Source organism: Phycodurus eques, chromosome 17 (genome assembly GCF_024500275.1).
Source record: "Phycodurus eques isolate BA_2022a chromosome 17, UOR_Pequ_1.1, whole genome shotgun sequence".
NCBI lineage: Eukaryota > Metazoa > Chordata > Actinopteri > Syngnathiformes > Syngnathidae > Phycodurus > Phycodurus eques.
This window is the reverse complement of record NC_084541.1, coordinates 11,869,769-11,883,272: the sequence shown is the minus strand read 5'-3', so window position 1 is coordinate 11,883,272 and position 13,504 is coordinate 11,869,769. Positions and strand designations below refer to the sequence as shown.

At 42.8% G+C, this 13,504-nt stretch overlaps 1 protein-coding gene across 1 annotated transcript in view; it reads right to left on the bottom strand.

Annotated features, from left to right (window-relative positions):
- Window positions 1-9,950, bottom strand: part of kctd16b (potassium channel tetramerization domain containing 16b) — an 84,572-nt gene extending 74,622 nt beyond the window's left edge. Inside the window, exon 1 of the mRNA XM_061702463.1 lies at window positions 8,985-9,950. Coding sequence (XP_061558447.1) covers window positions 8,985-9,807 — 823 coding nt within the window. The 5' untranslated portion in view covers window positions 9,808-9,950. The remainder of the gene's footprint in view (window positions 1-8,984) is intronic.
- Between the last annotated feature and the right edge of the window lie 3,554 nt (window positions 9,951-13,504).

Genomic DNA, 13,504 nt, shown 5'->3' with positions numbered 1-13,504 from the left:
TTCAGTAGACACACCGTTTGCTAAAACGGTGTGTCATATGAAAATGATGTGGCAAGCTGGATCTAGCCTTAAGTTTAACACCTGTGATAGGTTAAGTGCTGCATAAATCCTTACCTACATCTAGAGGCAGATGTGGGGATACACAGTATAACCTTTAATGTATATTTCAAGTAAAAACTACCAATGGATTGCTGCTAATTAATGCTTATGTGAATGTTTTTTAATGGCTTAAGACCATTAGATCTTTTTAGGGATGCTTTACTACTAAAGAAAGCGCAAAATTTTGCTCACTCTGACAGTCAACCGAAAGGTGAGTAATAGACAGTTGTATTTGAATACAATTTCAGGTTACGTCGCCGCCGTATGAATGGAACTGTCATGGGTGTGTGTTCCGGTTTTTGTCTTCATGACAGGAACGCCATCGTAAACCGAGGACTTCCTGTATACAGTAATACACAGATGTCCAATCCTAAATCGAGAAAAAAAATTAAACTCACCATTGCTAGCAGTCAAGGCATGGCAGTGAAGTTTCAACAACTGCCATCAAACGCAAAACTACCAAATTCTTTCTCGGCCATGGGGGTTGAGCATTAATTCTCATTATTATGATCCATCCGTAGGCGGCACGGTGGCCGACTGGTTAGAGCGTCAGCCTCACAGTTCTGAGGACCCGGGTTCAATCCCTGGCCCCGATTGTGTGGAGTTTGCATGTTCTCCCTGTGGCTGCGTGGGTTTCCTCCCACATCCCAAAAACGTGCATAAATTGGAGACTCTAAATTGCCCGTAGGTGTGTATGTGAGTGCGAATGGTTGTCTGTTTGTATGTGCCCTGCGATTGGCTGGCAACCAGTTCAGGGTGTACCCCGCCTCCTGCCCGATGACAGCTGGGAAAGGCTCCAGCACGCCCGCGACCCTAGTGAGGAGAAGCGGCTCAGAAAATGGATGGATGGATGGATGATTTATCCGTCTTGTATAGCCATTATTGTGTCCCGCCAGAGTAGCCCAGGAGATACATTGGCTTAATAGCCATCCGAGATATTTATGTTCAGAACACAGGTCACAGTTTTACTGTATATGGATCACATTCAAATTTTGTACAAGCCGAAAGGAAAAGAAGAAGATAACCGGATTTAGGCTCTCGACATGGGCCAAAAATGTTATCTCTGTCTGCAATTTTGATGAATTATTTTCCTCATTGATCCAGTGCCATTCAAAGGACAGCTTACGGTTTACCTGACCTTATAATATAAATGTTTTCTTGTTGTTTTGTTGAGCAAATCTTATGGTACAGCAGTACCTTAAATAGAAAGGATATACTGTGGTCTGCTACAACCACTCATTTCGAGTTGAGAGTTGGCTAAGGTCTATCCCAGACTATCCCTGGACTGATTTCCAGTCATACAGGGTTAACACACAGAGACAGCATGTTGCATTGTTTTTCTGATTGGATAGTATCAATCCCATGGCTCTACTGCTTTATAAGATCATTTTGAACCCCTGCAAATGTTACCAAATATTTTTCCATCCCCTATAAAGCATCACAGTGTTCTGCTAGTAATGGTTCCATAGCAGTAAAACTTAGATTAATGACACAAGTACTATGAGGATAATTGTTTGCTCTTGTTGTAGCAGCACCGCAGATCCTGTAGCCACCGCAGCAGTAGCATTTGCAAGAGGAGCGATGTTTTCCCCGATCTTCCTCGTAGCCTGAATAATGCAGAGTTGCGGTGTGGAGCGTTAAACTCCCCCTCTGAGATGAGGCCAGCGTAGCAGCTGTACCTATCAAGACTCTCCTCAGAGCTGTCACGGCCTGTCTGCTCGTCAACTAATTACTTGCTACAGGCCTGCAGCGTGGGACTGCCACGGCTAATGTTGTCAGCCACTAGGGCCAGGGGGGGATCACACGAATTTGAGTTTGGTCACTTACCTACATGAAAAGACGAGAAATGTCCTTGATCACTCAAGGGAGAAATTAACAATCAATCAATGAGTGTTCCCCCACTATATCGCGCTTCATTGTTCGCTCTTATCTTACATTTTTAAGTGATCATTTTTTCTGGGTTTTCAAGGCTTGGCCAAAGTATTCTTTTCTTCTGCTGTCAAACTCTCAAATGCAGGGCGACGTGTCACAAAGTTTCCACCTGAACACAGATACCAGCAAAGTCCTCTATAATGAGGAAAACTTTTTATCATCCATAAAATACTAAATATTGGGGACATCGTTCTGACATTTTTAGAGACAGACGTGGGCATAAGTATAGCTGTCCACATAAATTTTAATGATGATTGGTTGCAGTTCTGTGACATTTAGTGGTGTTAAACCTTTTTCTGGTGACCCGGCTAGTCTCCAGCGGAGACTCGAGTTGACATCAGATGGCCAACTAGATTGAAACATGTCTATTACAAAAATATAACTGCACAGTGACTTTCCAAACACCCTGTACTACCCTGTGAAAGGAATTTCACCAAAGACTCTACACTCTGTATCAACTATAAAATACATATTGAAATAAACGGTACCAACTGCTTTATCCTAAAGCATCGTCACCATACCTAAAATGTTTAGAACATTAACTTGCTATGACTATGATAATTTTGTTGGATTTTATAAAAAAAAAAATACATTTCAAATAGTGGCGAGCTGCCATATTTGCTTTGCATATTTAAACAGTCGTTTCCAAAGACCATTCATGTGTTGCCGCAGTGAGAATAAAGCTTGTATCTCACATATCAACTTGCAGACTAAAAAATGTTTCTGGCAGCTGAAGGAATGTTTTGTTGTTGGTATCCATTGGTTCAGTCCTGTCAGGCCCCGCGGTGAACACGGCTGAACCGACTGTCAGTCGAGATGATAAATTATAAGTCAGACCAGCCATGCAACACATTGATGAATACGCCTGTCTGCCCTCTAGGGGTTGAGCGGCATTTTGAACAGTCACAAACATTGTGAAAGCGGAAGGAGATAACTAAAAAAGGGGACGGACAAAGATAACGGAGGTCCTGAATAAAGCTGAAAGGTATAAAACTGGGAATAATTAAGGATCAACTGTGACTGTCTCTCCAAAAAGCTTGTTGCTCAAGCTTCCTTAAGCACATCTACTTCAGATACCTGGAAAATAACCAAAGATCTCGTGGAACAGACAATTTGTCTTCAAATGTCATAGCTTTTGTATAGCACCGCCATTTCTCAACAGGTTCGAACAATTGAAGTGTGCAGCTCATTCAGAACAGGTTATTACATTTCTTTGTCTAAAAACATTCTTCTGTCCATTTTTTATCGTGCTTGTACTCATTAAGGTTGCATGTGAGCTGGAACCTATCCCAGCTGACTCTGGGCAAGAGGCAGATTACATCATGGACTGGTCGCCAACCAATTGCAAGGGTACACACAGTATAAACAAACAACAGTTTACACTACAATTCACACCTATGGACAATTTAGAGTCTTCAGTTTACCTAACATGCATGTTTTTGGAACAGGGGACCAACCTGATTGCCCTGATCTGATGTGATGTAAAAATAGTGCTCAATTACTTCTTTTCTTAGGCATCATCACATACAATTAGAATTTGTGATTTCCAAAAACCTATTCAGTCATTGGCTAATGTCTTAAATCGGGCTTTTCACATTTTTATTGTGTCATCAATCGTCACAGTGAAATACCTGTAATCAATATTATTGACCATCAAGCAGCCACACCCTTTCTTAGCAAAGGGCTTTTTATCCCATTTTTATTGTAAAAGAATCATATCTTTTGTGTTCTTTACTTTATGTATACTGTATTATATGGTGACATTATAGCAATACATGATGTATTTTAGGAAGTATGGGGTCCCGGGGATGAAAGTTCAGGACAAAGTCCTGATTTGAGTTGGAAAAAAAAAGGTTTGGCCAGACCCTGGTCTACAGGAAGGAGATGGTCCAAACTAGCCCTTATTCATCAGAGTTGTAAATTTTGTGACATAAGAAGACTATGAATTAAGTCTTACCCGATGGAGAGCAGATGGCCCGAGACTCAAAAGCCGTATTCTCCAACGCTCATCCACAGCTACCCCCGTTTCCGTCACGCCATTCAGGAACCAACTGCTGGACAAACTAGCTCAAATGTGACTGATGTAGAAATGAAGGTTGAATGAAGATGAATAAAGATGTACAAGCATGCAGACAAAAACATGAATACGAAGCAGAAGGGTTGCAAAAGAAAGCAGTGAAGCATCTAAAAGCAGCTAGCGCTATCTTGCTGCATACTGAGATCTGGATTGGGAAGCGGTGTAAGGCATGGCAACAAGATGAAAAGAGCGCACCTCCTTATGGTAAAAGCTAAAGGACAGCTCAAGGGGTTCCAACCAGCAGCCTCTGTCCTACAAACCCAGTCTTTAATGTATGGCTACACAAAAGATTTTGTATTCAAATGCAGCTATTTGTGTCAGAACATAAATTAGCGTGTTTGTGTCTCTGCCCGTACCTATTTTACTTGGCAGACATCTGGAGAACAAGGCACCAAAATAACAGCCTCCCTTTTTGATCTGCAAAACGGTTTTCCTATGAATATGAAAGAGGAGCACCACATCATTACATTTGCTAAAAGTAGCAGAAACGTCCCCTTGCTGTGCAATCCGAAATGACTTGCAGAGCGAGGATGGAATAAGAATTCAAAATTTGCATAGCTGCTGCCAAAAACTGACAAATGTTTTTAGCCTGTTGTTGTCAGGTTTGGGGCCACAAAAGGCCTAAGGGAAAACTAAAGCTGTAAGCAGTGATGAACAGGCTCCTTCATACCCTCTTTTTTATGGTAAATGCTGAAAATTATCGTAAAACTTTGACATTCTCTGCCCACATCAGATAGCTTAAAAACAATATTCACAATTTAGTGAAGTCACTGATGGTTTAGTGGTACACTCTCCTGATTTTGGTGCCTGCAGCATGGGTTCAGTTCTCACTCAGTGACGGTGTGAATGTGAGTTTTGAATGGTTGTCCGTGTCTATATGTGCCCTGCAACTGACTGGCGACCAGTTCAGGGTGTAGTCCACCTTTCGCCCAAAGTCAGCTGGGATAGGCTCCAGCGCCCCACGACCCGAACCAGGATCAGCGTTGTTGAAAACGGATGGATGGACAACTTAGCATTGCCCATCTGTCTATTTGCTTCCGATTGGGGCTCATTTGGTTGAATTCCTTAGAAAGAGGAATGGAATTCACCCAAAATGGCTGCTTCAAACCAAAATGGCCAAGTTCCTGTTCAGTAATGAAAATGTATCTTTTTCGTGTGTAATGTTATGATCGACAGGGATGAGTTTTTTTGTTTTTTGTTTTTTTTAACTTTCTATCGTAACTTCATGAGTTTGGGAGGCGTGTGTTCAGGAACCCATAAAATTAATCGATTTTCACCAGGAAACGCGCTTGCAGGAATTGCTGAATTTTCAGGCCTGTTGAGGCCCTCAAAAGGGCAATGTTCTTACACTATTATGAATGGATGGCATGATAGTTGCCTTCACACATTGATCGCCATCATGGTGGCAACAATAGTCAGCACGCTCATACACAATGGACAAATGCACCTATTTGGGTCCTTTGTAGCTATCGGTACCTTTTCTGTCTCATGAAAATAATTTTAATACTATCCTTAAAATAAGTAAAATGTTTATATGAAAATGTTTGATCATAGGTTGTAGTCTTCTAAGAGGAACACAAAATAATGCTTGTAAAATGTTTTTTTCAGTTGTAATTGTTTTTGTTTTTTTTCCTCAGATGTCCCTTTAAATCAGGTGTGTCAAACTCATTTTTGTCACGGGCCACATTGTAGTCCCGGTTTCCCTCAGAGGGCCGTTGACTGTGAAACCATACAAATGTTTAGTCACCTCATTATTACATACACACAGCAAATTGATGGATACCTCCATCCATCCATCCATTTTCTGATCCGCTTCTCACGAGGGTCGCGGGCGTGCTGGAGCCTATCCCAGCTATCAACGGGCAGGAGGCAGGGAACACCCTGAACTGGTTGCCAGCCAATCGCAGAGCACATAGAAACAAACAACCATTCGCACTCACAGTTACACCTACGGGCAATTTAGAGTCTCCAATTAATGCATGTTTTTGGGATGTGGGAGGAAACCCACGCAGCCACGGGGAGAACATGTAAACTCCACACAGGCGGGGCCGGGAATTTAACCCCAGTCCTCAGAACTGTGAGGCTGACGCTCTAACCAGTCGGCCACCGTGCCGCCTTGATGGATACCTAGTTTTGAAATTAAAAGTCAAGGATAATAGTTTGTTCAACTATTGTTCAAGTTACCATAAATAGAAAATGCTTGCAATGCCTCAACACTACTATTTGTTATTTTATGAGAATTTGCGCAATAATCATGGAAGTTGACACAGATGATTTGCTTTCGCGGGTCACATGAAATGAATTGACGGGCCAGATTTGGCCCCCGGGCCTTGAGTTTGACACCTGTGCTTTAAATGATGGCCCCATGGCAAATCTTCACTTTCAAAGCGACATATTGGCAATTTAAAGGCAAACCGTCATTATTGCTTAGATTTGATTTAATTGATCTCTTAATATAAATCGATATCAATGGTATCAGAGGTTTTAATTTGTGTTTTCATATATTTTTTTTATAATTTGTATTGTGCGTTCCACAATATCACATTCCACCCTGTCAGTCTGTGCTCATTTTGCCTTCTAAAGAAAAAGAAAAACCTAATTCCCCTATTATGGGAAGAACAGAGCAGAGAGAGGTGAGTGTGAACTTTCTGCCTGCCTGCATTTTTTGCTTGTTTGTTTTATCAGCTGAACCTGTTTTTTCCACCACTTTTGGCAAGATTATTATGAAAGTAAACTACATTTTACATAAATAATCGCAGCTCTCGGCATACTCTTTGTGCTCTTTCTGTAACACCTAAAATGACACACGATGCCTCCAAAGCCCTGGCTAGTAGGAAAGTACTAATTGGTTTCAAGGAAGTATGTGGAAGTGAACATTGGGATTTTTAAGATCTTTGTACTGTTTGTCAGGGAGGAGCTAAGTTCGGAAGCGATGGAGAATCTTTACAGCATGTGTGCTTTTTAAATCAAATCATCTGTAAGCCATTTATTTTCAAGGGTTATGTTTTTGTAAGGCAAGTTTCAAAATGTTACATGATTTGGGGTTATAGTTTGTGGTATACGAGTCCAGGCGTTTTGTTTTTTTCGCTATTCGCCACGGCTCGGTCTCTATCCTCCGCGAAAAGTGACGTGCATTTGCCTGTAATCTGTTGTTGACCAATACTGGCCACTCATGTGCTTGAGTAGAATCTGCACCATTTGCACAATCGACATTGTCCCAGATTATCGCACTAATAGTCACTTGAAACTGCATACATTTCTTGAAGTCTCTGCGTCCTTTGCACAATGGTCATCTAACCGGACTATTGCTCTATTACTCATTCAAACTGCTCTAATTGCTAGAGGACTCTGCACGTTTTTGGACAATTGTAAAAAAAAATAATAATAATTGTACCGGCATTACCAGATTACTAGTAACCTTTTATTGCTCAGTGACTGTTTTTCTCAATGTCTTTATGTCCCAAAAGTATTCTCTGTCAATTGACTGTCTGTTGTCGTACTAGAGCGGCTCCAACTACCAGAGACAAATTCCTTTTGTGTTTTTGACATACTTGGCAAAATAAAGATGCTTCTAATTCGTAATGTAATACACTCATTCACTAATAACTAAGGTTTGCTACTAATTTAGAGGATTGTTCCCAAGATCATTAAATCCCCTTCAGTGAATAATTGACAGCACGCTTAAGAACTTTTATACAAATGCATCACACCCCCGTACACCCTCCACCCCCCCAAAAAAAACAGACATCTTCATGATGTCCGGTATTAAAGCGCAACATAAATTATCTGACGGGAAGATCCGTGGATGTGGATTAGTGTGTCGCGCCATTAAGTCTTATGGACCGGTGAACGTTGCGGCACTCTCTTCACGGTCGGTTGTCTTAGTTCTCTGCCAAAATGTGGAAGGGTGCCAGCAGGAGAGCCGGAGCCAGCAAGAGTTGCTAGAAAAGCAAAAGGAGCCTATCCCGAACACATGAAATGAATGCAATGACTATATAAATATAACACAGAATTGGGTTTGGCCATACAAAACCAGGTCCAACCTAAACGAGCCAAAAATTGTATTAGGATATACAGAACCAGGTCCAGTCCAAAGGACCCAGTTAGATCATGAAGGATCAGACCTTGGTTTGGCTATACAGAACCAGTACCATCTCTAAATGAACAGAACCAAACTTAGGTTTGACAAAACAGAACCAGGTACAAACCCCAATGACCCCTATACAAAACCAGCTCCAGCCAAATAGAACCACAATTTTACTAACATTTACAGTCAGGACCACATTTGTGTTCAGGTATTCAGAACCCGCTCCAACCCAAAACAACCACACTTGTGCTAAGCCGTGCAGAACCAGAATCAAACTTTTGGTATACTGTACAGAACCAGGTCCAACGCCAAATGGTCACAGTATATTGAGTATATTGACTATACAGAACCCGGTCTATTATATAATGACCACACGTTGGCTGAGTTATACAGAACCAGGACTAAACTTATGTTAGGATATATACGAAAGGATCCAAGCCCAAAATAACCTGACATGTATTAAGGTACAAGATACTCAACTAGTTCCAAACCTAAAACCCTATAATTGTGTTCAATAGAACCAAGTCCAGTCAAAAGGGATCAATTAGACCATCAAACTGGGTCCAACCCAACAGTGATAAACTTGTATTAGGCTTTTCAGAACCAGGTAAACCTACAGGACCAAACTTGTGTGAAAGGTCCAAGCCAAAAGCACCAAACTTGTATTGTACAGAAGGAGGTTCAGTCCAAAGTGACGGGTTAGACTATAGGGAAGCAGGTCCAACCCAAAAGGACAGCCGTGTATAACACAGAAGCAGACCCCACTGGCGCCCCTTGTCGACGACTTACGGTAGAAGACGTATTCGGTGTAGCTGGACCAGAACTTGTCCTCAGTGTGCTGGCTGACAAACGAGGCCGCGACGGACGAGTTGCACGCCACCATGTGGAAGCCGCACTCGGACAGCATGTCGAAGGCCCTCTCCAGGTGCCTGAACTTGAGATAGAAGCGGGACGTGTACCGCTCCGGGGTCCGGTTCGGGTCCCGGCTCTCGTTCAGGGTCTCCCCGAAGACCTCTTTGGCCAGGGCCACTCGGCCGCAGATGAGGATGCGGGGCACGCGGCGGAACTTGGCGTCGGTCTGAGCCTCGCGGGCCACGGTGCACGACCCCCGGTAGCCCACCGTGACAAAGCCGCTCTTCCTGTCCGCGGGGACGAGCGAGGGCGGCGGGCAGTGGCGCGACTCGCTCCCCTGGGAGCCGTCCTCGTAGTCGCTGTGGAACAAGTCATCCGGGCTTTGCTTCACCTCCTCCGGGCTGAGAAGCCTCACCAAGTCAGGCAGCTGGAAGTACTCCGCTTCCTTCCGCAACCGACCTTTCTCGGGGAAGTGGTCCGGGAGGACGACCTGCTTGTCCCGCAGGTAGTCCAACACGTAGCGGAAGAGGAAGCCGTCGCGGTCGATGAAGTAGCGACCTTTCGGGTCTCGGGCTAAGTCGTTGGAGGCGTCCTTTTTGGAGAACAACTTGGCGAGGAGGGAACTCGGGCTACTCACCAGCGTGCAGTATCGCGTGTAGTACACCTGGCCGCCCACGTTGAGCTCCAGGACGTCAGGGACACTGTTCTGGACCGACGCCTGCTCTTTGGGGTTAGTCCTGCAGTTCACGCTCAGCGCCATTGTGATGGGGGGAAAAAAAACGCTGCTCACCTTATATTATACCTTGTTAAAATATAATTACGAAAAGGACATAAGTGGCAAAAGTTCCATGAAAATGCTCTCATCCTCGATCCATATTTGGAGTGAAAAAAAACACACTCATATATGCCTTACACAGAGCATATTAAATGTTTTTTTGTGGGCACATCCCAAACAGAACTAAAAAAAAAAAAAAAAAAAAAGAAAGAAAAAGATCCAGTTGCATTAAAAAAAAACAATGCACAAAACAGTATAGAACCGCTCCAGAAGCATACAGGAAAACTCCTCATAAAAACTTAAGGTCCAAACAGGAGTCCAAAAGGTTCTGCTCACTCGTTCTGGATGAGGATAGAGAGGAGGCAAAACTCATTTTACCTCATCGGTGTCTCGATGACATCACCGCACCGCCTCTTTTAAGAATTTTTTTTTATTTTTGCACACCAAAAAATAAAAATCTCACTGTCGTTTAGGTGAGCAAAGCAAACCATCGTGCATCTACCAGAGAACTGTCCGCGGTTCTGATCCAGCCCCCCCCCCGCCCTCTCCCATCCCACCTCAATCGCCGCTCTCACCGCCCCTTCTTGCACAGAGCAGGTTGGTGTCATCACTGCCCTCACGGCTGTATGTATGTGTGTCATTCTCACTATTGGACCACTCATTGTGCATAGTACTCCGCATTTTTTACTATTATCCCCATAATGACCAAAAATTATATAAAATGGCTTCCCGAAAGTAGCACAGTATTTTAATGCACCGGGGGAAAGCGCTGGGGAGTTTCTGCTTCTGTAACGTGAGCAGGAGCGCCTCCCTCTGTGCAGAAATGTCAATATGTTTTCTATCGCATGGTGCTTAAAGCTGTTAGAATGCATTAACTTTAATGTTTAATTGCAGCTGTTTGTCAGCATACGCAATTAAATGCTCGTTGAAGTCAATTGCACACGGCACGTCAAACCATTAGATACAGTAGTCCTGTACACTAAAATCAGATCCAAAGATAATAATGCACAGTGTACCTGTCCAGTATGTATAGATCTAGCTCAATAAATTAGAATTTTATGAAAACAAGTGACACTTATTTGTCATATAAATTCACTACACATAGAGAGAAATATGTATTTTCATGATTGTAGCTTACAGCTAACAAAATCCAAATTTGCCATCTTAGACAAATTAGAATATTACCGTACATAGGAAACAACTGAAATGATTTTTAAAAACAGAAATTCAGTTGGAAGTGTCTCTCGGAAAATTATTTAAGTGCCATATGGATTTGTATATGAGTTTCACTTTTTGAATTGAACTGTACGGAAATGAAATGTCTTATGAAATACATTACGTACATTATATTATTTCACTTGTGTAAAAGAGCACTATAATGTGTGGTGTTTCTAATATTTTTTAAGCTTTCACCGCTGTACACCAAAAAGCATGTATCTCTTTTTTTTAAATCCCAAAACCAATGTAAAAAAGTTCCCAGATTTCTTCATAGAATATCCATCCATCCATTCATTTTCTGAGCCACTTATCCTCACAAGGGTCACGGGAGTGCCGGAGCCGATCCCAGCTATCATCAGGCAGGATGCGGGGTACACCCTGAACTGGTTGCCAACCAATCGCAGGGCACACATAAGCAAGCAACCATTCACACTCACATTCACACATAGGGGCAATTTAGAGTCTTCAATTAACCTACCATGCATGTTTTTGGGATGTGGGAGGAAAACCCACGCAGGCACAGGGAGAACATGCAAACTCCACACAGGCGGGGCCTGGCATTGAACCCCGATCCTCAGAACTGTGAGGCAGACGCTCTAACCAGTCAAGCACCGTGCCACCTTAATGGAATAAATAATAAAAATGTCTATGACATTCATTCTTTAGTCAAAAGTGCTACAATTTTCAAAAGTCAGTTTTACGTGTCCTCTTTGAAAAAAGGAAAACTTAGACTAATCTTATCACTAAATATAATCCCTCCATCCATTTTCTGAACCGCTTCTCCTCACTAGGGTCGCGGGCGTGCTGGAGCCTATCCCAGCTGTCATCAGGCAGCAGGCGGGGTACACCCTGAACTGGTTGCCAGCCAATCGCAGGGCACATAGAAACAAACAACCATTCGCACTCACAGTCACACCTACGGGCAATTTGGAGTCTCCAATTAATGCATGTTTTTGGGATGTGGGAGGAAACCGGAGTGCCCGGAGAAAACCCACGCAGGCACGGGGAGAACATGCAAACTCCACACAGGCGGGGCCAGGGATTGAACCCGGGTCCTCAGAACTGTGAGGCTGATGCTCTAACCAGTCGTCCACCGTGCCGCCTCACTAAATATAAACTTACTTTTAATTTTTTTTAAGGCAGCACTCCTAGTGGTCATTTTATTTGCCTCACAGTGAGGATAATCAGGTTCAAATCTGTTACAACTACTCTGTACGGATTTTGCATGTTCCCCCCTTGCTTTCGTGGGTTTTCCCAGGGTGGTCCAGCTTCCTCTTACGTTCCAAAAACACGCGTGCTCGGTTGAATCTAAATTTCCTATTTACGTGTGAATGTGGGTGTGAATGTTTGTTCGTCTAAATGTGACCTGCAATGGACTAGCGACCAGTGGGTGTACCCAACTTCTCTCACCCAAAGTCAAGTGCTGCAGAAAATGGATGGAGTGTGTTTTTATTTTGTTAATTTTTGTGTCAATAATATTTATTTATTTATGCAATCAGTCAGACTGGAAATGGGGGTAAAAAAAATGGAGCAAAAGTGAACAGTAGACAGAAGAGGAGGATGAGGAGGTGCTGGAGCTGCCCGGGACCTGAGCAGTCACCCAGAAGTAGGCCACGTCAGTAGCTTCATCATAAATACATGGAGCCTCGGCACTGCACTGCACTGCTCTGCACTTGCTGCTATTTAAAGAGCACACCGTGAACCAGTAGTTCAACCTGTTCGGGTCGACACCATTCCTGCCAACTCGACATTTAGCAAGAAAGCGTGCACGCCTGCAAATGATTTAGCAATATGTTTAGTAATATGGTTGCGGTGGTGTAGAACTATGCTGCGTCCTACTGAGGGGGCTTTCTGAATACTTTTTCTCTCTCATGTAGCTACTAAATGAGACAATCTTGTTCCAGGATGCTGGTCAGCCTCAAATTTGTTTAGATTTTGAAACAGACACTCAAATTTACCCTTTGGAGTATTTGGAGTCTTAAATTAACCTAACAACATGTATGGTTTTGACATGTGAGAGGAAGCTGTAGTAACCGGAGGAAACCCCACACATGCAAGGGACCTTTCTATTGTGGGGCTGACCTGCTACCCACAAGTCCACTGTGCTGCCTACAGAAAAGTAGCCCTTCAGGGCAAATAAAAGCCACACTGAACCTGCAACTAAGCATTTTGTTCACTGTTAAAAACAGAAGTTATTTTATTAATAGTCTTAAAAGCAGATTCGCCTTATGCAACACCTACAATCCATTTCAAACTTCCATTTTGTTCAGATTTTGAAAAAAGCTTTTCCAATAATGGAAAGTCTGTCAACCTGTTTCTAACATTAAGATTTAGTAACTGTGTAGGTCATGTTTTAAGTTACATTTAAAGTTCCTCGCCTGTAATACAAATGTATGTAAATATAAGTTAACACTTAACAGATTCATATCCATTTCTTTTTTGTTTTTCATTCACAATTCAAAAG